The 27911-nt window shown below is 43.4% G+C and overlaps 1 protein-coding gene across 4 annotated transcripts; it reads left to right on the forward strand.

The window, feature by feature from the left end:
• The first annotated feature begins 1508 nt into the window (after nt 1–1508).
• On the forward strand, nt 1509–18209 carry luc7l3 (LUC7-like 3 pre-mRNA splicing factor). 4 transcript variants are annotated; one of them, XM_071397095.1, is made up of 10 exons: nt 1509–1909; nt 7698–7804; nt 8082–8226; nt 8384–8464; nt 10411–10515; nt 10687–10848; nt 11080–11411; nt 13236–13393; nt 14060–14295; nt 17585–18209. In XM_071397095.1, the coding sequence occupies exons 1-9, from the start codon at nt 1811–1813 to the stop codon at nt 14260–14262; spliced, it is 1392 nt and encodes a 463-aa protein (XP_071253196.1). In that variant the 5' UTR covers nt 1509–1810; the 3' UTR covers nt 14263–14295; nt 17585–18209. The 4 variants fall into 4 exon arrangements, with proteins under 4 accessions (XP_071253196.1, XP_071253206.1, XP_071253217.1 ...); XM_071397105.1 differs by having other exon boundaries at nt 11083–11411; XM_071397116.1 differs by having other exon boundaries at nt 1576–1909; nt 8387–8464.
• Nucleotides 18210–27911: the final 9702 nt, after the last annotated feature.

Genomic DNA, 27911 nt, shown 5'->3' on the forward strand with positions numbered 1-27911 from the left:
ATTATCCAGTTTATTTAATATATATTATCCAGTTGATTTAATCTATATATATTATCCAGTTTATTTCATCTATATATATTATCCAGTTTATTTCATCTATATTATCCAGTTTATTTAATCTATATATATTATCCAGTTTATTTAATCTATATATATTATCCAGTTTATTGAATCTATATTATCCAGTTTATTTAATCTATATATATTATCCAGTTTATTTAATCTATATATATTATCCAGTTTATTTAATCTATATATATTATCCAGTTTATTTAATATATATTATCCAGTTTATTTAATCTATATTATCCAGTTGATTTAATCTATATATATTATCCAGTTTATTTCATCTCTATATATTATCCAGTTTATTTAATATATATTATCCAGTTTATTTAATCTATATTATCCAGTTTATTTAATCTATATTATCCAGTTTATTTAATCTATATATATTATCCAGTTTATTTAATATATATTATCCAGTTTATTTAATATATATTATCCAGTTTATTTAATATATATTATCCAGTTTATTTAATATATATTATCCAGTTTATTTAATCTATATATATTATCCAGTTTATTTAATCTATATATATTATCCAGTTGATTTAATCTATATATTATCCAGTTGATTTAATCTCTATATATTATCCAGTTTATTTAATCTCTATATATTATCCAGTTTATTTAATCTCTATATATTATCCAGTTTATTTAATCTATATATATTATCCAGTTTATATAATCTCTATATATTATCCAGTTTATTTAATCTATATATATTATCCAGTTTATCTCATCTCTATATATTATCCAGTTTATTTAATCTATATATATTATCCAGTTTATTTTGAAACTCAATCAGTTCCATCTTCTCCTCCCCCGAGAGGCTGGCTGGGAACCTCTGAGAAAGGCAAGTTATCTTAATGATAACCTTTTCCTCCTCAGCTCTTGTGGTCTTAGCAAAATTACTAGGTTTGGACACCTCAAAATCAAAGAGCTCCCAGATGTTGCAATAAGATTTTTCTTCACAAGCCCTTTCCCAAACGTGTGAAAGCAGATCTTTAACCGCAAACTTAGCTATATCATTATTTAATAACGAGCTATTTAGCTTCCAGTATGAAGCTCTACCAAGGTTAGTATAAGGGGTAAATATTTTGATATCAATGTGCGAGGTGATTTGTAGATCAGTCAGTCGGCAGTCGCCTGCAGTCATTTTGATGCTCTCCAACACAACCTCTGTCTTCCATCTGCTCTTTTAAACAATCACTGAAACATGGAAATATGGCGGTGTGGGAACCTTAACCTTAACCCTAACCATATATATATATATACAAAGGTTAAATTGGTACACACCTTTATAGGGTTAGGGTTAAGGTTCCCACACAGCCATATTTCAGTATATATAATTTATCGGTGATATGAAAGATAAGATCCTTATGCTTCTAAAACCTTACTGCAAGCGATGCTAGTTAATGTTCAGCCAAGCGTCAGGGCTCTTAGTAAATTCCCATACAGAATACGCCTTCGCCCAATAAGTCTTATGTGGGAGTCATGATGATCAAGGGTTTTTGGGGGACCGTGAGTGGATGCTACAGGACATCCTAGCAGAGGGTGGCGTAATTTCTCACACAGCGGCGGTTTCAGGTTCCGCACACGGATGCACATTGGGTAGCGACTGTTGCTGAATGCGAACGGCTGCCATTTTGATCTGAAATAACTAGGGTCTGTATTTCTTTGGCGCAATAATAAATGGTTTAACTTAGTAGATACAATAGCTTTTTGCTTTCAGTTTTGAGGCAAAATGCTTTCCGCAGCCCAGTTACTCGATGAGTTGATGGGTCGAGACAGAAACTTGGCCCCCGACGAGAAACGATGCAACGTACGCTGGGACCACGAGACCGTAAGTTAGCCACTTTGTTAGCTTTAGCCAGCTCGCTGGAAACAATTTCGTCCGGTTCTTGTTTTCAGTGAGTCGTTTTATAGGTAGGTAGGTAGCTAGCAAACTGACGTTGATATTGATGTGTTTGCGTAAACGTAATAACTGGCTACCTACATGATGCTCGCTAGCTAACAGTATCCTAACTAGCTATAAACTAACGACCGCTAGGGTCGGGTGTTAGTTAGTTAGTTAGCTAGGTAAGTTAATGCGTTAGCTACAATTGAGGACAGCATGTTCTTCTCAGGCCCAACCCCCTGACCCATGAATCCGCATTCAACATTAAACTAACGACCAACACTGGCCCTGTATTATAGCTAGCTAGATAATGTTATATAGTAGTTAATGTTCGCCAACGACAACATACGAGTTTGCTAACGACGGCTAGCGACAGGTCCACTGACAACTGGGCTAGCTAGCTTGCTAAATAAAAACAAGTGGGTACTTTTTACGTTATTTGCAGACATCAACAGAATGTGAAACCGTAATGGAGGCAAACTAGCTAGCTGCGAATTTCAGTCAATATTGACATTTGTATTGGCTCAAAGTTAGACATTAGCTAGCTTAGTAACCTTATGCTATGTCGTTGTCAATGTAACGTTAGCTAGTTAATCAAGTTGCATGAGTCTTGAGTCAAATCACATTTTATTGGTCGCATACACAGATTTAGTAGCTGTTATTGGGGCTGTAGCGAAATGCTTGTGTTCCTAGCTCCAACAGTGCAGTAATATCTAACAATATACACATCTAAAAAGTAATGTAACTTACAGTGCATTCGGAAAGTATTCAGACCCCTTGACTTTTTCCACATTGTTACATTACAGCATTATTCTAAAATCGATGCAATTGTTTTCCCCTCAATCTACACACAATACCCCCAAAAATACATTTATTTTTTATTTTTGTGAAAATGTATTAACAATTTTAAAAAAACGTACATTTACACAAGTATTCAGTGCTCCTGAGTGGCGCAGCGGTCTAAGGCACTGCATCTCAGTGCAAGAAGCGTCATTACAGTCCCTGGTTCGAATCCAGGCTGTATTACACCCGGCTGTGATTGGGAGTCCCATAGGGCGGCGCACAATTGGCCCAGCGTCGTCTAGGCCGTCATTGTTCTTAACTGACTTGCCTAGTTAAATTTAAAAAAGTATTCAGACCCTTTACCCAGTACTTTGTTGATGCACCTTTGGCAGCGATTACAGTTAAGTCTTCTTGGGTATAATGCTACAACCTGTATTTGGGGAGTTAATCCCTTCAATTCAGATCCTCTCAAGCGCTGTCCGGTTGGATGGAGAGCTTCACTGCACATCTATTTTCAGGTCTCTCCAGAGATGTTTGATCGGGTTCAAGTCCGGGCTTTGGCTGGGCCACTCAAGGACATTGAGGCTTGTCATGAAGCCACTCCTGCGTCGTTTTGTCTGTGTGCTTAGGGTCGTTGTCCTGTTGGAAGGTGAACCTTCGCCCCAGTCTGAGGTCCTGAGCGCTCTGGAGCTGAGCGGTGCCTGCTTTCCCCCAGACGTGACGCTTGGCATTCAGGCCAAAGATTTCATCAGACCAGAGGATCTTGTTTCTCATGGTCTGAGTTAGGGATGCACAATATATCGGTGAACATATCGGAATCGGACAATATTAGCTAAAAATGCCAATATCGGTATCGGCCTGATGTCTAGTTTCACACCGATGTTTAAAAACCGATTTCAAAGTTGCCGTGCATATCTATATAACGTGGGTAATGAATTAATGACACCGCGTAAAATGTTATGCAACACAGCATCCCTAACCAAGCCCACAATGTCTGCTGGGACATTTTCAGTGAGACAACTCAAAGGCAAAATCCATTAAAACCAAGATAATGGAATTCATTGCCCTTGACAATCAACCGTTCTCTGTCGTGGGGGATGTTGGCTTTCGCCGTCTGGTTGAGCACCGGTACACACTACCAAGTGTGTTATTTTTCAGATGTTGTCCTACTGGAGTTACACAGTAATAGTGTCACTGCTATTAGCTTCACGACATATATAAACTTAGCAAAAAAAGAAACATCCCCTTTTCAGGACCCTGTCTTTCAAAGATAATTCGTAAAAATCCAAATAACTTCACAGATCTTCATTGTAAAGGGTTTAAACACTGTTTCCCATGCTTGTTCAATGAACCATAAACAATTAATGGAGATGCTCCTGTGGAACGGTCGGTAAGACACTTAAAGCTTACAGACAGTAGGCAATTAGGTCAGTTATGAGAACTGACTCTGACAAACACAGAAAGATGCCCAGGGTCCCTGCTCATCTGTGTGAACGTGCCTTAGGCATGCTGCAAGGAGGCATGAGAACTGCAGATGTGGCCAGAGCAATAAATTGCAATGTCCGTACTGTGAGACGCCTAAGACAGCGCTACAGGGAGACAGGACGGACAGCTGATCGTCCTCGCAGTGGCAGACAACGTGTAACAACACCTGCACAGGATCGGTACATCCAAACTTCACACCTGCGGGACAGGTACAAGATGGCAACAACTGCCCGAGTTACACCAGGAACGCACAATCCCTTCATCAGTGCTCAGACTGTCCGCAATAGGCTGAGAGAGGCTGGACTGAGGGCTTGTAGGCCTGTTGTAAGGCAGGTCCTCACCAGACATCACAGGCAACAACTTTGCCTATGGGCACAAACCCACCATCGCTGGACCAGACAGGACTGGCAAGAAGTGCTCTTCACTGACGAGTCGCGGTTTTGTCTCACCAGGGGTGATGGTCGGATTTGTGTTTATCGTCGAAGGAATGAGCGTTACAGCGAGGCCTGTACTCTTGAGCTGGATCAATTTGGAGGTGGAGGGTCTGTCATGGTCTGGGCCGGGAGGTCACAGCATCATCGGACTGAGCTTGTTGTCATTGCAGGCAATCTCAACGCTGTGCATTACAGGGAAGACATCCTCCTCCCTTATGTGGTACCCTTTCTGCAGGCTCATCCTGACATCACCCTCCAGCAATGCAATGCCACCAGCCATACTGCTCGTTCTGTGCGTGATTTCCTGCAAGACCGCAAAGTCAGTGTTCTGCCATGGCCAGCGAAGAGCACGCCTGGGACCTGTTGGATCGGAGGGTGAGGGGTAGGGCCATTCCCCCCAGAAATGTCCGGGAACTTGCAGGTGCCTTGGTGGAAGGGAGGGGTAACATCTCACAGCAAGAACGGGCAATTATGGTGCAGTCCATGAGAAGGAGATGCACTGCAGTACTTAATGCAGCTGATGCCCCCCCTTTTGTTCAGGGACACATTATTTCATTTCTGTTAGTCACATGTCTGTTGAACTTGTTCAGTTTGTCTCAGTAATTTAAGCTTATGTTCATACAAATATTTACACATGTTAAGTTTGCTGAAAATAAACGCAGTTGACAGTGAGAGGACATTTTCTTTTTTTGCTGAGTTTACTATGGAACACCGTTTGCGTGTCAAAAAAGATACAGTAGCACTGTCAAAGCAGTACAAAAATGTCTGCAAACACCGGCCACGAACGATGTGTTTACAATACCGCGTTGGTAATAAAGCATAATTTTTCGGCCGCAGCTTCTGGGGTACCTAGCTAGTACCAATACATCCAGCCTGAAAACAATGACCAGTAGAAACTGTGGTCATTTTAATTATTCTTAGCAATGATTTAGGAATCCTTGTAAGTATTAGCTAGGTTGCCACTTGTTGTTCGCCTATTGAAAATGAACATCAGTTCATGAAAAAAAAAAAAGCCAAAGCTAACAAAGCTAACATGGTAAGCAGCCAGCTAGCTTCAGTAAGGCGCGACCGGAATGTGTTGTGAAGCTAGCTACAATAAGGATTAGGCACACTAGTGGAATTTGCCGTGTGCCTTCAAAATAAAAGTATGCAATTGAAAGTGATTCAACCAGCGCTCATAGCATGCGTATCGATGAATCGTTCTGACATATGAAATACGAGTGATAGAGTAATCAATGTGTAAAAACTATGCAAAAAATTTATGGACCCGTTAAATTATTGTGACGTGCAGTCATATTCAGATCCTGATTGGTCAACAAGCTTATTTGACATGTCAAATAGTGTTATTTGACACTTATCTTTTTTGACACGTAAAGACCCAAACGGCGTTCCATAGAAATCCTGGTTGAGAATGAAACGACTGAAGAAATTAACGACGAAACAGCACAGCAAGTACATTTACATTTACATTTAAGTCATTTAGCAGACGCTCTTATCCAGAGCGACTTACAAGTTGGTAAGTGAAATATATTTTTGGGATGATGTTTTACTGGTAGTGGGGGCATATGTAAATGCCAACAATATAATTATGGTCAGTGTGGTGTGTGTGTAACCTTTTATTGACTAGGCAAGTCAGTTAAGAACAAATTCTTATTTACAATGATGGCCTACCCCGGCCAACGCTGTGCCAATTTTGCGCTGCCCTATGGGACTCCCTATCACGGCCGGATGTGGTAGAGCCTGGATTCGAACCAGGGACTGTAGTGACGTCTCTTGCACTGAGATGCAGTGCCTTAGACTGCTGCATCCATGTGTGTGTGCTAACTATTTAACTGTACTAGAATGCTTAAAACCCTACTAAAATTTTAAATGTCTGTTATCGGTATCGTTTTATTTGACACGGAAAATATCGGATATTGGTACCGGACAAAAATGTCATATTGTTATATCAGTATGAGTCCTTTAGGTACCTTTTGGCAAACTCCAAACGGGTTGTCATGTGTCTTTTACTGTGGAGTGGCTTTCGTCTGGCCACTCTATCATAAAGGCCTGATTGGTGGAGTGCTGTAGAGATGGTTGTCCTGGAAGGAACTCTGGAGCTCTGTCGGTGACCATCCGGTTCTTGGACACCTCCCTGACCAAGGCCCTTCTCCCCCGACTGCTCAGTTTGGCCTCAGCGGCCAGCTCTAGGAAGAGTCTTGGTGGTTCCAAACTTCATCCATTTAAGAATGGAGGCCACTGTTCTTGGGGACCTTCAATGCTGCAGACATTTTTTGGTACACTTCCCCAGATCTGTGCCTCGACACAATCCTGTCCCGGAGCTCTACGGACAATTCCTTTGACCTCATGGCTTGGTTTTTGCTCTGACGTGCACTGTCAACTGTGGGACCTTATATAGACAGCTGTGTGCTTATCCAAATCATGTCCAATTAATTGAATTTACCACAGGTGGACTCCAATCACATTGTAGAAACAGCTCAAGGATGATCAATGGAAACCGGATGCAACTGAGCTCAATTTCGAGTCTCATAGCGAAGGGTCTGAATACTTATTTAAATAAGGTATTTCTGTTTTTTGTGTATTTTTATGCAACATTTTCTAAACCTGTTTTTGCTTTGTCATTGTGGTATTGTGTGTAGATTGAGAGGATTTTCTGTTCATTTAATCCATTTTAGAATAAGGCTGTAACGTTACAAAATGTGAAAAAAGTGAAGGGGTCTGAGTACTTTCCGAACGCACTGTATGTGTGTATAATGGGCCAAATGGTTACCTCTAAAAAGATTAGAATTGGCATTATTACCAAAGCAAAGGTCACTAGCTACTAATCTTGTTCATCAGTGAGATTAGGCAAATCAATGTTTGAAGATGATGATAGAAGATCCATGTTGCATTTCCCAACCAGTTTGCAAACAACATTTTTGTCAGGCCCGGCATTGAAGAGGTTTTGGGTTTTGTAGCTTCAGTATTTCCCAAAATCATGCAACTGTTGGCTCACTAATGACGTGGCTCATCTTTTCTCCCTTCCCTTGCAGACCTGTAAGTACTATCTCTGTGGATTCTGCCCTGCAGAATTATTCACAAACACCCGGTCTGACTTGGGTCCCTGTGAAAAAATCCACGATGAAAACCTTAGGAAAATGTAAGTTTTACCTTTTCCCCCCCATCACTTTTTGTTGTTTGTGTCATAATTAAGCAATAAGGCCCGAGGGGGTGTGGCATATTGTGAATATAGCAAGTCTTACGTCTGTTCTTATGGACGACACAACGCAGAGTTCCTGGATACAGCCCGTATCCAGGAACTGGGGAGTGTGGTATATGGACAATATACCATGACTAAGGGCTGTTCTTAAACTAATATCACATGTCTATAGCGTATAACAGGCGAATAACTCCCTTTTCATCCCTATGTGCACCAGGTATGAGAAGAGCTCCCGGTTCATGAAGGAGGGCTATGAGAGGGACTTCCTGCGCTACCTGCAGTCTCTCCTGGCCGAGGTGGAGAGGAGGATCCGCAGGGGCCACGCCCGTCTGGCCCTGTCGCAGGCCCAGCAGGCCGCAGGAGTAAGAATACATAAAGATTTACTCAGTCAATGCCCATAGGTTCGCCGCTATAGAGAACACAGAACTCAACATGGAAACCTAGGCCAACCCTTGTATTTGGTTTGTCATGTTAATCAATGTTGTTAGATTATGCTGACTGGACCTTCTCTTTCTCCAGCAGGGGCCTGGTGGTCCTGTGGGGAAGAACGAGGAGAAAGCTACAGTCCTGACAGAGAAGATCGAGGACCTAGTCATGCAGGTGAGCTGCCTGGGTTTACCAAAACATTACATTCTACCATCGAACACAATTACAGTTGAAGTCAGAAGTTTACATATACTTAGGTTGTAGTCAATAAAACTTGTTTTTCAACCACTCCACAAATTTTTTGTTAACAGACTATAGTTTTGGCAAGTCGGTTAGGATATCTACTTTGTGCATGACACAAGTGATTTTTCCAACAATTGTTATAATTCATTGTATCACAATTCCAGTGGGTCAGAAGTTTACATACACTAAGTTGACTGTGCCTTTAAACAGCTTGGAAAATTCCAGAAAATGATGTCATGGCTTTAGAAGCTTCTGATAGGCTAATTGACATCATTTGAGTCAATTGGAGGTTTACCTGTGGATGTATTTCAAGGCCTACCTTCAAACTCAGTGCCTCATTGCTTGACATCATGGGAAAATCAAAAGACATCAGCCAAGACTTCAGAAAAAGAATTGTAGACCTTCACAAGTCTGGTTCATCCTTGGGAGCAATTTCCAAACGCCTGAAGGTACCATGTTCGTCTGTACAAACAATAGTACGCAACTATAAACACCATGGGACCACGCAGCTGTTATACCGCTCAGGAAGGAGACGCGTTCTGTCTTCAAGAGATGAACGTACTTTGGTGCAAATCAATCCCAGAACATCAGCACAGGAAGTTGTGAAGATGCTGCAGGTAACGTGTACAAAAGTATCTATATCCACAGTCAAACAAGTCCTATATCGACATAACCTGAAAGGCCGCTCAGCAAGGAAGAAGCCACTGCTCCAAAACCGCCATAAAAAAGCCAGAGTACGGTTTGCAACTGCACATGGGGACAAAGATCTTACTTTTTGGAGAATTGTCCTCTGGTCTGATGAAACAAAAATATAACTGTTTGGCCATAATGACCGTTATGTTTGGAGGAAAAAGGGGAGGCTTGCAAGCCAAAGAACACCATCCCAACCGTGAAGCATGGGGGTGGCAGCGTTGTGGGGGTGCTTTGCTGCAGGAGGGACTGGTGCACTTCACAAAATAGATGGCATCATGAGGCAGAAAAATGATGTTGCTTCAATATATCCACATCTCAAGACATCAGTCAGGAAGTTAAAGCTTGGTCGCAAATGGGTCTTTTCAAATGGACAATGACCCCAAGCATACTTCCAAAGTCGTGGCAAAATGGCTTAAGGACAACAAAGTCAAGGTATTGGAATGGCCATCACAAAGCCCTGACCTCAATCCTATAGATAATTTGTGGGCAGAACTGAAAAAGCATGTGAGCACGGAGGCCTACAAACCTGACTCATTTACACCAGCTCTGTCAGGAGGAATGGGCCAAAATTCACCCAACTTATTGTGGGAAGCTTGTGGACGGCTACCTGAAACGTTTGACCCAAGTTAAACAATTTAAAGGCAATACACAGTATTAGGTAGCATGTAAACTTCTGACCCACTGGGAATGTGATGAAAGAAATATGTGCTGATATAAATAATTCTCTCTTATTATTCTGACATTTCACATTCTTAAAATAAAGTGGTGATCCTAACTGACCTAAGACAGGGAACTTTTACTAGGATTAAATGTCAGTAATTGTGAAAAACTGAGTTTAAATGTATTTGGCTAAGGTGTATGTAAACTTCCGACTTCAAATGTACATGGACCCTACACTACCGTTCAAAAGTTTGGGGTCACCTAGAAATGTCCTTGTTTTTGAAAGAGAACCACATTTTTGGTCCATTAAAATTACATCAAATTGGTCAAATACATTGTAGACATGGTTTGCTTTTATTTTTTCTTTCAAAAACAAGGACATTTCTAAGTGACCCCAAACGTTTGAACTATAGTGTACATGCATCCATCATGTGAAGACCTACATTCATGCAGGACACATACTCTGGAGTGAGTAAGTTGTTTTCTATGTCAACAAAGTTTCCGTTTGTATGTGCTGTGTTCAGATCGAGGAGTTGGGCTCTGAGGGCAGAGTGGAGGAGGCCCAGGGGATGATGAAACTCGTGGAACAGCTAAAGGATGAGAGAGAGCTGCTCAGCTCCACCCCCTCTGTGAGTTACTCCCAGTTCTTTCTCACTCCATCAGCATTGAGATCAACTCAGTTATCTATTTAGTAAGCCTTTTGTATGAATTCAATACCGTGAACTAAACCTGGGGATGAGACATTTTTTGGTTGAAAGTGCTGTACTTGTAAAACTAAAAGTCACCCTGATTGATTTCAGACGATTGAGACCTTTGCGGCCCAGGAGAAACAGATGGAGGTGTGTGAGGTGTGCGGGGCATTCCTCATTGTGGGAGACGCCCAGTCCCGGGTGGATGACCACCTGATGGGCAAGCAGCACATGGGCTACGCCAAGATCAAGTCCACTGTGGAGGAGCTCAAGGTAAGTCCTTAGGTTTGAAGGATTGTTCACTCCCAAGTCAATGTTTGTTTGTCAAGATTCCATATATGCGATTTGTTGTACTGTATGCTTTAATACCCATGAAAAGGAAGTATCATTTTGACTGTTGCTGTTTTGAAAGACCAGTATGTTGATATTGCTGATGCAGAAAAACATTCAGTCATATAATTGAATTGTTGGTGGTAAGTCATGAATGAATGATTTTCTGTTAAGGAGAAGTTAAATCGGCGATCCGAAGACCCCGCCGGAGAAGACAAGGGAGAGCTAGAAAGCAAGGACTGGGAGCGTGAGAGGGAGGAGAGGGAGACTAAGCGCAAGTTGGAAGAGGAGGAGAAAGAGAAGGAGAAAGAGCGCGAGAAGGAGAAGGAGAAAGAGAGGGAGCGAGTGAAGGAGCGGGAGAGAGAGAGGGAGCGAGAGAGGGAGAAGAGAGGAAGGAGGAGCCACTCGAACAGCCGCCACTCCAGCCGAGCGTCGGACCGTAAGAAGAGTCGTTCCCGGGAACGCCGGCGGTCCAGGAGCAAGGAGAGGGAGCGCAAACGTAGCAGGTACTGTACTGTATGGCACGTAGACTAGTAGTGTATGGCACGTAGACTAGTAGTGTATGGCACGTAGATTAGTAGTGTATGGCACGTAGACTAGTAGTGTATGGCACGTAGACTAGTAGTGTATGGCACGTAGACTAGTAGTGTATGGCACGTAGACTAGTAGTGTATGGCACGTAGACTAGTAGTGTATGGCACGTAGACTAGTAGTGTATGGCACGTAGACTAGTAGTGTATGGCACGTAGACTAGTAGTGTATGGCACGTAGACTAGTAGTGTATGGCACGTAGACTAGTAGTGTATGGCTGATTCACACTATAGGCCGACCCCCAACTGTACTCTGCTGGCTCGTTCATTTTCCTTTCAAATGGTATTTTCCAGCACGGTCCCAGCAACTATGGTGGATGCTTAACCCATAAGAGTCTAAGCCGGGGGAGGGGGTCTACTAAGCTATAAGGAATTGTGTTAAGGTCATACCAAAGATCATTTTGCTATTTGATTTGGTATTTTAAGACCCCTTGTATCACACTTTTTTAATGTTAAACGTATTTGATTAAAACATTTTTGGGCCTTACTGCTATTAGCCTATACAAACGCATTGAATAACAGATTCACTACATGGAACAACAAATAGTCCCAAAAAGACATCTAAAGGAAGTTTGTTCTGAAGTGTCTGTCCTACATCTGACAGATTATTTTATTTAGAAACATGTATTTAACCCCATATTTTTGCCAATTAACAGTCTCCATATATACTTCCATAAGACCAGTCTTGAGGCCTGTGGGCGTCTTAGAGCAGAACAACAGACATGTTCCTGAGAGTCTCACCTTCACATATCAGTGTGTAGCCCAAACTGTTTGGACGCTACAGACAGAAGTTGGCAGATTGGCTGTAATGACCTCTGATGAGTCCCAAGACCCTTGTGGGGACCGTAGAGCAAAACGGAGAACACCGTGTTCATGCCAGTCTCATCTTTCCATAGAGGGTTCGTAATAGTTCGGACGCTACAGATGATTTTGTGAGAAGACCGATTTTTCGGGATGTCTCATGGTCTGACAAACAGCGCTCTAGCTCTGTCACCTTTCACCACAGATGGGACGTCTCATGGTCTGACAAACAGCGCTCTAGCTCTGTCACCTTTCACCACAGATGGGATGTCTCATGGTCTGACAAACACCGCTCTAGCTCTGTCACCTTTCACCACAGATGGGACGTCTCATGGTCTGACAAACAGCGCTCTAGCTCTGTCACCTTTCACCACAGATGGGACGTCTCATGGTCTGACAAACAGCGCTCTAGCTCTGTCACCTTTCACCACAGATGGGATGTCTCATGGTCTGACAAACACCGCTCTAGCTCTGTCACCTTTCACCACAGATGGGATGTCTCATGGTCTGACAAACAGCGCTCTAGCTCTGTCACCTTTCACCACAGATGGGATGTCTCATGGTCTGACAAACAGCGCTCTAGCTCTGTCACCTTTCACCACAGATGGGACGTCTCATGGTCTGACAAACAGCGCTATAGCTCTGTCACCTTTCACCACAGATGCGGAAGTGTTACGTAGGCGGATGCAGTGGATTGAGACACATCCATTGCAAAAACTAAATATTTCTACCTTAATCTGAAATATTTTTATGGAGATATTATTGTAAATAGTTTTCCGCGGGGTGCGGACATCAACCTTAGGGGGTTAATCAGCCCAGTACATCTCTGCCTGGCCCTATAATGTGTTTGTGAAAATCTCTTGTTGAAAGTTCCACTGCTCTGTTCTTGAGTGTGTCATGGATTAACATGTTCCTGTGTCCGGTGTTTTTCCACACAAGCCGGGACAGGGACCGGGAGAGGCGGCGCAGCCGGGAGCGTTCGGACAGGAAACGGCGCTCCCGCAGCCGGGAGAGGAAGAAGTCCCGCAGCTCGGAGCGTAAGTCTCACCGCCACCGGAGCCGCAGCCGGGACAAGGACAGGACGTCCAGAGACAAAGGTGAGACATGGGACACATTTAGAATAATCACAACTCAGATCTTGCAGGTTTCTTTCAGCAATAGCAGGTTTTTTTTCTGAATCTAAAAGGGGCTTAGGTGGTGTGTGTGGCAATGGGCGCGGTCCATCTGTCGACGTGGCTGAATTTTAGAGGCGGTGTAGAGAAATGTTTGAATTTAAGTTAATTTCTTAGTTATACAAATTTCCCCATTGAGCTGTGAGAAAATGTTTGTTTTCAAGCTAATTTCCTGCAATTCTATTCATTTTGCCATGGCTAATGCTGTGTTCTTTTACTCAAACATAAAATCAATACTGCTAAATTCATCTTTTTGTTCAATTCTCCTCGACTGTCTAGCTTTTCTTTTGGTGATTGTTAGATCTCAAAATCTATAATTAAAAATATATATATTTTCCATTATTTATTCTAGATACTTTATATCTGGTTTGTCGTTTAAGTTTACACTGAAAGTGGTTTCCATTCCTAAAATGTATACAATAGACTTTTTTTACACTGTCTGGTTTAGTGACTCCACACTTGTGATTGAGCTGGTGATGCAACAACATTTGGACCATAATGGTCCCTACTGAATTCACAAGTGTGATCTGAAGTGTGTCCTACTCTACAAGTCTTTGTCATGACTCTGTTTCCTACCTCCATCCCTCCCAGAGCGTAAGGAGCCGGAGGAGAGGAGGAGCAGCTCCAAGAAGGACGAGGTGTTAAAGGAAGACAAGCCTTCCTCTGACGTGGCCAAGCCTGGGCCTGTGGAGGCTGAGGCTCCTGCCTCCACTCTGGGCCTGGCCCTTCTGGCCAGGGTCAACGGGGCTGCTCAAGACGACCTCCATTCTGAAGGTGACACTCAGTCCAATTAAAACTGATCTGATAGGACCTCAGATCAGGCTCAGGTAAGTGCGCCCTCCCCCGTCATCCTGGCTCTCAAAACACACACCCCTCCCCCATCTTCCCCCTCAAACCTCCCCCTCCTGTTCTCCTCTCCCCCCGTTTACTTTCAGTTCTATTGCCTTTGATTTGTATGTTGTATCTTTATCCTGTTGTTTTGGATATAGTGCATCGTAAGTATGCACTGAAGATGGAGCTAGACCGATGATGAGAGAAGAAGGTAGAAACAGAGGTCACAAAGCCCAGAGGGAAAGACCAGTGTAGTCCTGAAAAACATACCTGGAGGTACCCCTCGTTTTGTATCGGTTATATACAGTGGGGAGAACAAGTATTTGATACACCGCCGATTTTGCAGGTTTTCCTACTTACAAAGCATGTAGAGGTCTGTCATTTTTATCATAGGTACACTTCAACTGTGAGAGATAGAATCTAAAACAAAAATCCAGAAAATCACATTGTATGATTTTTAAGTAATTAATTTGCATTTTATTGCATGACATAAGTATTTGATACATCAGAAAAGCAGAACTTAATATTTGGTACAGAAACCTTTGTTTGCAATTACAGAGATCATACGTTTCCTGTAGTTCTTGACCAGGTTTGCACACACTGCAGCAGGGATTTTGGCCCACTCCTCCCTACAGATCTTCTCCAGATCCTTCAGGTTTCGGGGCTGTCGCTGGGCAATACGGACTTTCAGCTCCCTCCAAAGATTTTCTATTGGGTTCAGGTCTGGAGACTGGCTAGGCCACTCCAGGACCTTGAGATGCTTCTTACGGAGCCACTCCTTAGTTGCCATGGCTGTGTGCTTCGTGTCGTTGTCATGCTGGAAGACCCAGCCACGACCCATCTTCAATGCTCTTACTGAGGGAAGGAGGTTGTTGGCCAAGATCTCGCGATACATGGCCCCATCCATCCTCCCCTCAATACGGTGCAGTCGTCCTGTCCCCTTTGCAGAAAAGCATCCCCAAAGAATGATGTTTCCACCTCCATGCTTCACGGTTGGGATGGTGTTCTTGGGGTTGTACTCATACTTCTTCTTCCTCCAAACACGGCGAGTGGAGTTAGACCAAAAAGCTCTATTTTTGTCTCATCAGACCACATGACCTTCTCCCATTCCTCCTCTGGATCATCCAGATGGTCATTGGCAAACTTCAGACAGGCCTGGACATGCACTGGCTTAAGCAGGGGGACCTTGCGTGCGCTGCAGGATTTTAATCCATGACGGCGTAGTGTGTTACTAATGGTTTTCTTTGAGACTGTGGTCCCAGCTCTCTTCAGGTCATTGACCAGGTCCTGCCGTGTAGTTCTGGGCTGATCCCTCACCTTCCTCATGATCATTGATGCCCCACGAGGTGAAATCTTGCATGGAGCCCCAGACCGAGGGTGATTGACCGTCATCTTGAACTTCTTCCATTTTCTAATAATTGCGCCAACAGTTGTTTCCTTCTCACCAAGCTGCTTGCCTATTGTCCTGTAGCCCATCCCAGCCTTGTGCAGGTCTACAATTTTATCCCTGATGTCCTTACACAGCTCTCTGGTCTTGGCCATTGTGGAGAGGTTGGAATCTGTTTGATTGTGTGTGGACAGGTGTCTTTTATACAGGTAACGAGTTCAAACAGGTGCAGTTAATACAGGTAATGAGTGGAGAACAGGAGGGCTTCTTAAAGAAAAACTAACAGGTCTGTGAGAGCCGGAATTCTTACTGGTTGGTAGGTGATCAAATACTTATGTCATGCAATAAAATGCAAATTAATTATTTAAAAATCATACAATGTGATTTTCTGGATTTATGTTTTAGATTCCGTCTCTCACAGTTGAAGTGTACCTATGATAAAAATTACAGACCTCTACATGCTTTGTAAGTAGGAAAACCTGCAAAATCGGCAGTGTATCAAATACTTGTTCTCCCCACTGTACATGCATACATATTATATATCTCTATTTTGTCTATTGGACAAAAATCTCTTCCAAATTTAAATCCAAGCATTTCTTTCTGCCTGTATTGCCTCTTGTATATTTTTTTTCTCTTCAGTGATGGTGGCAGTAACCATGTCTTTTCATTTGTCGATTTTCATAGCCAATATTGAACGTATTAAAGTGACTGTCTAGATATGTGGACATGTATCCACACATAGACACACTGCATTTTACAGATACTTTAAAAGTAAAGTGAAGCTATATATGGAAGGATCCGTACTATTTCTTTGACCTACTGAATGCACAGTCTAAAACCATTTTTTTCTCCCACTGCCATGGATATTGTGTTCTATATACAGCTCTCTGTTCTCTGATATGCATTGTATTGTAACACAGTGTGTTGGTTAGCATTGGGCTGATGATGGAAGGGTAGGGGTTAATGAATGATTGCAGCTGACTTCCATACCTCACACAGCGTTGGTGTTGAGTGAGTGAGCGACCTCATGAAAGAAAAAGGCAAATTAATAAACCCTCAAGGATCAAACTGTCAAACTATTCAGGTACTCACCCAGGTACTCCTTTCTCTACCCACATCCATTTCTACTGAATGCTGTTACCTGTGAGCCTACTGCTCTTTATCATGACTAAAGCTTGATGTGTATTGTTTTTGTTTCTCCGTTGTTTTTTTCATCTTTTAAAGGTGATTTTGTGCAGTATTTATTATCAGGAAGTGATGATGATAAGAGGTACATGTCAACTTGTTTGATATCCTCCAGCTGTCTAGTTTAATTAGATTTGATACTTATTAGTGAACCTGCCTTTCAAGACTTCATTGACTTTGAAAGTGTATCAATTTATATTATTTACATGCTGTTGAGTGAAAACATTTAATTTTGACCCATGTTTGATATCGATGCTTATATCGATCATCCAACTAATATTCCTCAGTTTAGGTTTGTCTACAGTTCTTTTTATGGTAAAGGGGATATCAAGCAGGTTCCATAATCTCAAAATAGGATGGTTAAAGTTTAGTTCTATTGCCTTATACTGTGTCCCAAACTGAGTGTGAAGAGCAGGGCGGCCATCGTCAGCTAATGTCCACTAACATTAAAGAGCTGTTGGAGAAACGTCCACAAAATGCCAGGATGTTCCCTGCTCCAAAAATGCAATTTAGTTTCCCCCAACGTTTGCTAGTTTTAGTTTATTTTCCAGTTCGTTAGATTAGTTACCATTCCTCTGTGACATGTCTGTAGGGGGATTTCTATTAATGAGAAATATCTGTATGTATAGTTGATAACAGCTTGTGGCTGCTACAAGCTGTGTTACCAGGATCTTTGCTAATGTGTCACCTCTTTGACCGTTTGTGCACCCCAGGGGACGCTGGGAAATCTGGAGGAGGAAGATCTGAAGACCACCTGTCGCTCCACCCTGAACCTGTCTCTGCGCTGCTTAAAACAAGGTGAACCACAGATGTAGTGGCTTATTAAACAACTGTGACATCTAAATCACAACAAAAGACACGTGTGTAAAGGTGCCCTCTGTTGTCCTCCTGTTTTTTCTTTTTGAAGATCACATTTTTAGCGCAGGACCAGACATTCTTCATTCAGTTTTACGTTGTATTTCTTTCCTTCATCGTTTCTGAAATAAAGGACCTTGTCTAGTAGCTGCTGAGGCTGAATGATACATTAAGGCTTTTATCTATGTTCTGTTTCTCATGCAGTTTTTATGACAAATAAATTGTTTTGGTTTGTAATGTCAGGTTTCCACGATTTGACTTTTTGGGGGAAAATTAGTTGTAAAATCAGTTTGAGAAGTGTTTGTACAATGTTAGTCAGGAGCATCTCTCTCTTCTCTCTCCTTCCCACCCACCAGATCTCACACCCACTGACTGATCTCTCTAGCCCCTTACTGTAAAATATAGTGAGATTTAATTGAGCTTTTTTTGTTTTGATTTTAAAACTTGTTCATCTTGATCAATAAAAAGAGAGCTTGAATGATGTCTGTGGATTTGTTTGACTCTTGTGTTAGGAGTGCTGATTTAGGGTCAATTTAGCCTTTTTAAGTCCTAAATAAGAGGTCGGGATCAGTTCCAACAAATCAGCATTTCTACTCTGAGATGCTTTGTGAATACAGACCGCGGCTCATTAGAATCTACTTCCGAGGATGAGCCCCACTGGCTCTGTATAAAAGCCAGAGATTTTCATTAATCAACGGTAGCTGACTCACTCCATCTTTCACTTGCTCTCAGTCTTTTTGGGGCGGCAGGTGGCGTAGTGGTTAAGCAACTGACTTGGTATTCCCTGTCTACCATCCAGCATCAAGATAGGAGCTAGATAACTGAGGGAGTTTGGTCTGATTATGGTCCTAATAAGGATGCCTTACCAGCCTCTCGCTCTTCCCTGGATCACACTTTAGAGCCGTCATGAACCCCACTGTGCTGGCTCAGATATTGTCTTTTCACACTCCTTTCCAGCACGGTTCCAGCTACTATAGTGAATGGGTAACCAGGCCAGCCCAGTAGCCTACAGTTTGGCTTGGCTCAGTCGCGCCTTTTTTATTAGTGTGATTTCGGCTTTTCAGTCTCAGAACTGACCTTGTCAACCCAGCAGGCAATTAGACAACGCAGCGGGCGTTTCCAGACCTGATCAGAGCAGTGTAATTAATAATTAAGGCTGGTGGGGTCAGTGTACAGGCTGGATTTGTGCCTGCCTCCTGTGGCTGGTCTGAGTGAGCACTGGAGCCCAGCCAAATGCTTAAGGATTAGTGCCAAGGTCTAAGTGATTGTACTGGGTGTAGACTGCACCTGCCTCTTCCAGAGGGGAATTGGGTCTAGGGCTTGGAGTTTTCCTAGGGCTTGGAATTTTCCCAGGCCGGGTCTTGTGTTCAGAAGGAACGTTTTAGCTCGACTGATGATAAATCGTGATTAGAGCCAAAAGGTTTCCCTAACCAAGTGACCTGCAGGCTATAAAGTATTAGCAATTAAGAATATTTGATGAAACATTTCAAAACCATACCTGATAAAACCATTGCTATCAGTGTTTAATGATAGTGTTATCACAGAGACAAGGGCTGGAATCATAAACTCAGCAAAAAAAGAAACTTCCCTTTTTCAGCACCCTGACTTTCAAAGAAAATTTGTAAAAATCCAAATAACTTCACAGATTTTCATTGTAAAGGGTTTAAACACTTTCCCATGCTTGTTCAATCAACCATAAACAATTAATGAACATGCACCTGTGGAACGGTCGTTAAGACACTAACAGCTTACAGACGGTAGGCAATTAAGGTCAGTTATGAAAACTTAGGACACTAAAGAGGCCTTTCTACTGATTCTGAAAAACACCAAAAGAAAGATGCCCGGGGTCCCTGCTCATCTGTGTGAACGTGCCTGAGGCATGAGGACTGCAGATGTGGCCAGGGCAATGAATTGCAATGTCCGTACTGTGAGACACCTAAGACGGTGCTACAGGGAGACAGGACGGACGGCTGATCGTCCTCGCAGTGGCAGACAACGTGTAACAACACCTGCAAAGGATCGGTACATCCGAACATCACACCTGCGGGACAGGTACAAGATGGCAACAACAACTGCCCGAGTTACACCAGGAACGCACAATCCCTCCATCAGTGCTCAGACTGTCCGCAATAGGCTGAGAGAGGCTGGACTGAGGGCTTGTAGGCCTGTTGTAAGGCAGGTCCTCACCAGACATCACCGGCAACAACGTCGCCTATGGGCACAAACCTACCGTTGCTGGACCAGACAGGACTGGCAAAAAGTACTCTTCACTGACGAGTCGCGGTTTTGTCTCACCAGGGGTGATGGTCGGATTTGTGTTTATCGTCGAAGGAATGAGCGTTACAGCGAGGCCTGTACTCTCGAGCGGGATCAATTTGGAGGGTCCGTCATGGTCTGGGGCGGTGTGTCACAGCATCATCGGGCTGAGCTTGTTGTCTTTGCAGGCAATCTCAACGCTGTGCATTACATGCATTGTCCTCCTTCCTCATGTGGTACCCTTCCTGCAGGCTCATCCTGACATAACCCTCCAGCAATACAATGCCACTAGCCATACTGCTCGTGCTGTGCGTGATTTCCTGCAAGACAGGAATGTCAGTGTTCTGTCATGGCCAGCGAAGAGCCCGGATCTCAATCCCATTGATCACATTCCCCCCAGAAATGTTCGGGAACTTGCAGGTGCCTTGGTGGAAGAGTGAGGTAACATCTCACAGCAAGTACTGGCAAATCTGGTGCAGTCCATGAGGAGGAGATGCACTGCAGTACTTAATGCAGCTGGTGGCCACGCCAGATACTGACTGTTACTTTTGAGTTTGACCCCTCCCTTTTGTTCAGGGACACATTATTCAATTTCTGTTAGTCACATGTCTGTGGAACTTGTTCAGTTATATTCATACAAATATTTACACGTCAAGTTTGCTGAAAATAAACGCAGTTGACAGTGAGACTCGTTTCGAGTCTATATACAGTACCAGTCAAGTTTGGACACACCTACTCATTTTATTAATTTGTACTATTTTATACATTGTAGAATAATAGTGAAGACATCAAAACTATGAAATAACACATGGAATCTTGTAGTAACCAAAAAAGCGTAAAACATATTTTATATTTGAGATTCTTCAAAGTAGCCACTCTTTGCCTTGATGACAGCTTTGCACACTCCTGGCATTCTCTCAATCAGCTTCACCTGGAATGCTTTTCCAACAGCTGAGCACTTGTTGGCTGCTTTTCCTACACTCTGCCGCCCTACTCAAACCATCTCAATTGGGTTGAGGTCGGGGGATTGTGGAGGCCAGGTCATATGATGCCGCACTCCATCACTCTCGTTATTGGTTAAATAGCCCTTACACAGCCTGGAGGTGTGTTGGGTCATTGTCCTGTTGAAGAACAAATGATAGTCCCACTAAGTGCAAACCTGTGGTAGCCATGCTGGTTAAGTGTACCTTGAATTCTAAATTAACCACTGACAGTGTCACGGGCGAAACACCGTCACACCTCCATGCTTCACGGTGGGAAGCACACATGTGGAGATCATCCGTTCACCTACTCTGCGTCTCACAAAGACATGGTGGATGGAACCAAAAATCGCTAATTTGGACTCATCAGACCAAAGGACAGATTTCCACCGGTCTAATGTCCATTGCTCGTGTTTCTTGGACCAAGCAAGTCTCCTCTTATTGGATTTCTTCAGTAGTGGTTTCTTTGCAGCAATTTGACAATGAAGGCCTGATTCACGCAGTCTCCTCTGAACAGTTGATGTTGAGATGTCTGTTACTTGAACTCTGTGAAGTATTTATTTGGGCTGCAATATAAGAGGCTGGTAACTTTAATGAACTTATCCTCTGCAGCAGCGGTAACTGGGTCTTCCTTTCCTGTGGCGGTCCTCATGAGAGCCAGTTTCATCATAGCGCTTGATGGTTTTTGTGACTGCACTTGAAGAAACTTTCAACTCGAGCATTTCCAGATTGACTGACCATGTCTTAAAATAATGCTGGACTGTCATTTCTTTTTGTTTATCTGAGCTGTTCTTGCCATAATATGGACTTGGTCTTCTACCAAATAGGGTTATCTTCTATATACCACCCCTACCTATTCACAACACAACTGATTTGCTCAAATGCATTAAGAAGGAAAGAAATTCCACATATTAACTTTTTAACAACCCTAATTGAAATGCATTCCAGGTGACTACCTCATGAAGCTGGTTGAGAGAATGCCAAGAGTGTGCAAAGCTGTCATCAAGGCAAAGAGTGGCTACTTTGATGAATCTCAAATATAAAATACTTTTTTGCTTTTTACATGATTCCATGTGTTATTTCATAGTTTTGATGTCTTCACTATTATTCTACAATGTAGTAAATGGCATTAAAAAGAATGAAAACCCTTGAATGAGTGTGTCAACTTTTGACTGGTACTGTATATATCCCAATCCAAGATGGCGTAGCAGTGTAGACGTGTTTCTTTAGTCCTCTCGTGTAAGTTTGTATTTTTTCGTATTTCTTGTATATATTTTAACATTTTTTTTTCTATCTCTTTTTGATTTTTACTTCGATTATACCTTCCGGTAACCTACCTCACCCAATGTGATACGGAATCGCTATTATTTTTTTTAACTTTGGAACACTTTCAAGAACCCCCAGTAGCTAACCAGCTAATCAGCTACAAGCTAATTTAGCCATTTTTTGCCGCTGCTAACAGCTTTTACCTTCTGCACAGACACCAGCCCTGTTATTAGCCTGGATATTACTCACCAATTTACCAGCATCGGACTGTCTCTCGACAACAACGCCGGATTCCTGCCGTAATCCCTGAGCCACTACTTCTGATCCTCACAGCTAGCTTGCAGCTAGCGCCACTGCCACGAAGCTAGCACCAGTTAGCAAACACAATTCTACAATTCACAACCTCTCTTTCGCCATCGCCATCCGGCTTGGATTCTCTGTCGACACGACCACGTCTGGTCTGCAGACGAATACCCCATCCGCTGTGCCCTCAACCGGCCTCCGTCTGAGCAGACCCCCTCCGTCTGAGCAGACCACCCCCCGGGCTACTAACTTTAAACGCCGCGTGCTAGCTTAGTGGAGGCCTCCCTGCTCCATCTACGGCTGCCCCCTGGACACTATGATCACTTGGCTACATAGCTGATGCCTGCTTGACTGTCCATTAATTCACGGTACTCCATTCTGTTTATTTGTGTTTTATCTGTCGGCTCTGTGCTTTAACTCAGGATCTGTGTGTAGTTAATCCGACCCTCTCTGCCTAGTCGTCGCCATTTTTACCTGTTGTTGCTGTGTTAGTGGACTAGCTGCTGTTATCTTACCTGTTGTTTTAGCTAGCTCTCCCAATCAAGACCTGCAATCACTTTATGCCTTATTGTATGTCTCTCTCAAATATCAATATGCCTTGCATACTGTTGTTCAGGCTAGTTATCATTATCATTGTTTTGGTTTGCAATGGACCCCGTAGTTCCACTCTCCGTACCTCTGATACCTCCTTTGTCCCACCCCCCACACATGCGGTGACCTCACCCATTGAGACCAGCATGTCCAGAGATACAACCTCTCTTATCATCACCCAGTGCCTGGGCTTGCCTCCGCTGTACCCGTGCCCCACTATACCCCTGTCTGCACATTATGCCCAGAATCTATTCTACCACGCCCATAAATCTGCTCCTTTTATTCCTTGTCCCCAACGCTCTAGGCGACCAGTTTTGATAGCCTTTAGCCGCACCCTCATCCTACTACTCCTCTGTTCCTCGGGTGATGTGGAGGTAAACCCAGGCCCTGCATGTCCCCAGTCACCCTCATTTGTTGACTTCTGTGATCGAAAAAGCCTTGGCCTCATGCATGTCAACATCAGAAGCCTCCTCCCTAAGTTTGCCTTACTCACCGCTTTAGCACACTCTGCCAACCCTGATGTCCTTGCCGTGTCTGAATCCTGGCTTAGGAAGGCCACCAAAAATTCTGAGATTTCCATACCCAACTATAACACTTTCCGTCAAGATAGAACTGCCAAAGGGGGAGGAGTTGCAATCTACTGCAGAGATAGCCTGCAAAGTTCTGTCATACTTTCCAGGTCTATGCCCAAACAGTTCGAACTTCTAATTTTAAAAATTAATCTCTCCAGAAATAAGTCTCTCACTGTTGCCGCCTGCTACCGACCCCCCTCAGCTCCCAGCTGTGCCCTGGACACCATCTGTGAATTGATCGCTCCCCATCTAGCTTCAGAGTTTGTTCTGTTAGGTGACCTAAACTGGGATATGCTTAACACCCCGGCAGTCCTACAATCCAAGCTTGATGCCCTCAATCTCACACAAATCATCAAGGAACCCACCAGGTACAACCCTAAATCCGTAAACATGGGCACCCTAATAGACATTATCCTGACCAACCTGCCCTCCAAATACACCTCTGCTGTCTTCAATCAAGATCTCAGCGATCACTGCCTCATTGCCTGTATCCGCCACGGGTCCGCGGTCAAACGACCACCCCTCATCACTGTCAAACGCTCCCTAAAACACTTCTGCGAGCAGGCCTTTCTAATCGACCTGGCCCGGGTACCCTGGAAGGATATTGACCTCATCCCGTCAGTTGAGGATGCCTGGTCATTCTTTAAAAGTTACTTCCTCACCATATTAGACAAGCATGCTCCGTTCAAAAAATGCAGAACCAAGAACAGATATAGCCCTTGGTTCACTCCAGACCTGACTGCCCTCGATCAGCACAAAAACATCCTGTGGCGAACTGCAATAGCATCGAAGAGCCCCCGCGATATGCAACTGTTCAGGGAAGTCAGGAACCAATACACGCAGTCAGTCAGGAAAGCAAAGGCCAGCTTTTTCAAGCAGAAATTTGCATCCTGTAGCTCTAACTCCAAAAAGTTCTGGGATACTGTAAAGTCCATGGAAAACAAGAGCACCTCCTCCCAGCTGCCCACTGCACTGAGGCTAGGTAACACGGTCACCACTGATAAGTCCGTGATAATCGAAAACTTCAACAAACATTTCTCAATGGCTGGCCATGCCTTCCTCCTGGCGACTCCAACCTTGGCCAACAGCCCCGCCCCCCCCGCTGCTACTCGCCCAAGCCTCCCCAGCTTCTCCTTTACCCATATCCAGATAGCAGATGTTCTGAAAGAGCTGGAAAACCTGGACCCATACAAATCAGCTGGGCTTGACAATCTGGACCCCCTATTTCTGAAACTGTCCGCCGCCATTGTCGCACCCCCTATTACCAGCCTGTTCAACCTCTCCTTCGTATCATCTGAGATCCCCAAGGATTGGAAAGCTGCCGCGGTCATCCCCCTCTTCAAAGGGGGAGACACCCTGGACCCAAACTGTTACAGACCTATATCCATCCTGCCCTGCCTATCTAAGGTCTTCGAAAGCCAAGTCAACAAACAGATCACTGACCATCTCGAATCCCACCGTACCTTCTCCGCTGTGCAATCCGGTTTCCGAGCCGGTCACGGGTGCACCTCAGCCACGCTCAAGGTACTAAACGATATCATAACCGCCATCGATAAAAGACATTACTGTGCAGCCGTCTTCATCGACCTGGCCAAGGCTTTCGACTCTGTCAATCACCATATTCTTATCGGCAGACTCAGTAGCCTCGGTTTTTCTAATGACTGCCTTGCCTGGTTCACCAACTACTTTGCAGACAGAGTTCAGTGTGTCAAATCGGAGGGCATGTTGTCCGGTCCTCTGGCAGTCTCTATGGGGGTACCACAGGGTTCAATTCTCGGGCCGACTCTTTTCTCTGTATACATCAATGATGTTGCTCTTGCTGCGGGCGATTCCCTGATCCACCTCTACGCAGACGACACCATTCTGTATACTTCCGGCCCTTCCTTGGACACTGTGCTATCTAACCTCCAAACGAGCTTCAATGCCATACAACACTCCTTCCGTGGCCTCCAACTGCTCTTAAACGCTAGTAAAACCAAATGCATGCTTTTCAACCGTTCGCTGCCTGCACCCGCACGCCCGACTAGCATCACCACCCTGGACGGTTCCGACCTAGAATATGTGGACATCTATAAGTACCTAGGTGTCTGGCTAGACTGCAAACTCTCCTTCCAGACTCATATCAAACATCTCCAATCCAAAATCAAATCTAGAGTCGGCTTTCTATTCCGCAACAAAGCCTCCTTCACTCACGCCGCCAAACTTACCCTAGTAAAACTGACTATCCTACCGATCCTCGACTTCGGCGATGTCATCTACAAAATAGCTTCCAATACTCTACTCAGCAAACTGGATGCAGTTTATCACAGTGCCATCCGTTTTGTTACTAAAGCACCTTATACGACCCACCACTGCGACCTGTATGCCCTAGTCGGCTGGCCCTCGCTACATGTTCGTCGTCAGACCCACTGGCTCCAGGTCATCTACAAGGCTATGCTAGGTAAAGTGCCGCCTTATCTCAGTTCACTGGTCACGATGGCTACACCCACCCGCAGCACGCGCTCCAGCAGGTGTATCTCACTGATCATCCCTAAAGCCAAAACCTCATTTGGACGCCTTTCCTTCCAGTTCTCTGCTGCCTGCGACTGGAACGAATTGCAAAAATCTCTGAAGTTGGAGACTTTTATCTCCCTCAACAACTTTAAAAATCTGCTATCCGAGCAGCTAACCGATCGCTGCAGCTGTACATAGTCCATCTGTAAACTACCCACCCAATTTACCTACCTCACCCCCCATACTGCTTTTATTTATTTACTTTTCTGCTCTTTTGCACACCAGTATCTCTTCTTGCACATGATCATCTGATGATTTATCACTCCAGTGTTAATCTGCTAAATTGTAATTATTCGATTTATTGCCTACCTCATGCCTTTTGCACACATTGTATATAGATTCTCTTTTTTTTCTACCATGTTATTGACTTGTTTATTGTTTACTCCATGTGTAACTCTGTGTTGTTGTCTGTTCACACTGCTATGCTTTATCTTGGCCAGGTCGCAGTTGCAAATGAGAACTTGTTCTCAACTAGCCTACCTGGTTAAATAAAGGTGAAATAAAAAAATAATAATAATAATAATATTGATTTGTATTATTATTAACCCCCTCTGAGGACAATTATTTTTTAGTTTTTTACAGCTTTTCTGCTACATATACATACATTTTGCATACATGATATTTTTATATACAGCAATCACATAACAATAATACATTACTGAACATAAAGTCCTTAATCCCACCCCTCAGCCACTCTCAGCCCATCCCACCTATCACCATAGACCACCCCCGTTTGGTTTGTAAGTGCCATATATTTGTCAATAGTGCTGTGATGTTTTACGTACATTTAGAACCTTTCTAATGTTGTAGTATCCACAGATTCTTATCCGAAGATGAAAACCTTTCCTACTAGTATTATAATATGATTTATTGACTATGGCTTAACAAATCGCCCAACACTGCTATTTGTAAGGTTCATTTTAAGTGCATGTTGTGATTTTTTTTAACCATTCCTCAACCTGTGACCAGAAACAAGCTACATAGGGACAATACCAGAATAAATTATCTTGTGATTCTGTCTCTTCGCACAAAAATCTACAGAGCTGAGATTGTGGTATGCCCAATATATATATATATATTCTGTTAGTGGCAAGAAATTGGAATAATAATTTAAAATGAAAAACTCTGTGTTGAATCAAGTGTTTTTGGTGTCAGTTCATAAACCATGGTTTATGCAATGCACCTTTTAAAGGCAATGTATTCTAGGTAAACACTGCAGATGTGGCTTGGATTGAGTCCCGGCCAAGGTTGTAAATTTGAAGACTGAAATGTCTTGGTAAAGCTTCCATACAGGTTCTGAAGTCTGGCCCTACTACATTGGTCCACAGAGTTAAAAGCTTTGGCTGACACCCTCGCTGCAGCACAATAGAGCAGGTGTGCTGCAGTTTGGAATGGAACGTCAGTATCTCTTTCAACTTGTTTCACTGCTATGCTTTAACATCGGCAGAGTATGAGTAAATAGTATTTAAATTCTGTTTTAGTGGTCAGATCACTGTTCTCCAGAATAAAGTAATGGACCAAATTGCATTGCTGTTGTAAAACAGCCTACATGTAAATGTGATGTCACAAGAGTGTTACCAGACCAGAGGCTCCAATGCAACGTCATGCTTAGTGTTGTCTTCCTGTTTGAAGTAGTCGTGTATGTGCTGGTTGTATTACCCAAT

Source organism: Salvelinus alpinus, chromosome 1 (genome assembly GCF_045679555.1).
Source record: "Salvelinus alpinus chromosome 1, SLU_Salpinus.1, whole genome shotgun sequence".
NCBI lineage: Eukaryota > Metazoa > Chordata > Actinopteri > Salmoniformes > Salmonidae > Salvelinus > Salvelinus alpinus.

Bases quoted from the DNA above. Each gene is read 5' to 3' on its own strand.
- luc7l3 (XM_071397095.1), top strand. From the start codon at position 1,811: ATGCTTTCCGCAGCCCAGTTACTCGATGAGTTGATGGGTCGAGACAGA. The intron at 8,465-10,410 runs GTGAGCTGCCTG...TGCTGTGTTCAG, and splicing joins TCGAGGACCTAGTCATGCAG to ATCGAGGAGTTGGGCTCTGA. The intron at 10,849-11,079 runs GTAAGTCCTTAG...TTTTCTGTTAAG, and splicing joins CCACTGTGGAGGAGCTCAAG to GAGAAGTTAAATCGGCGATC.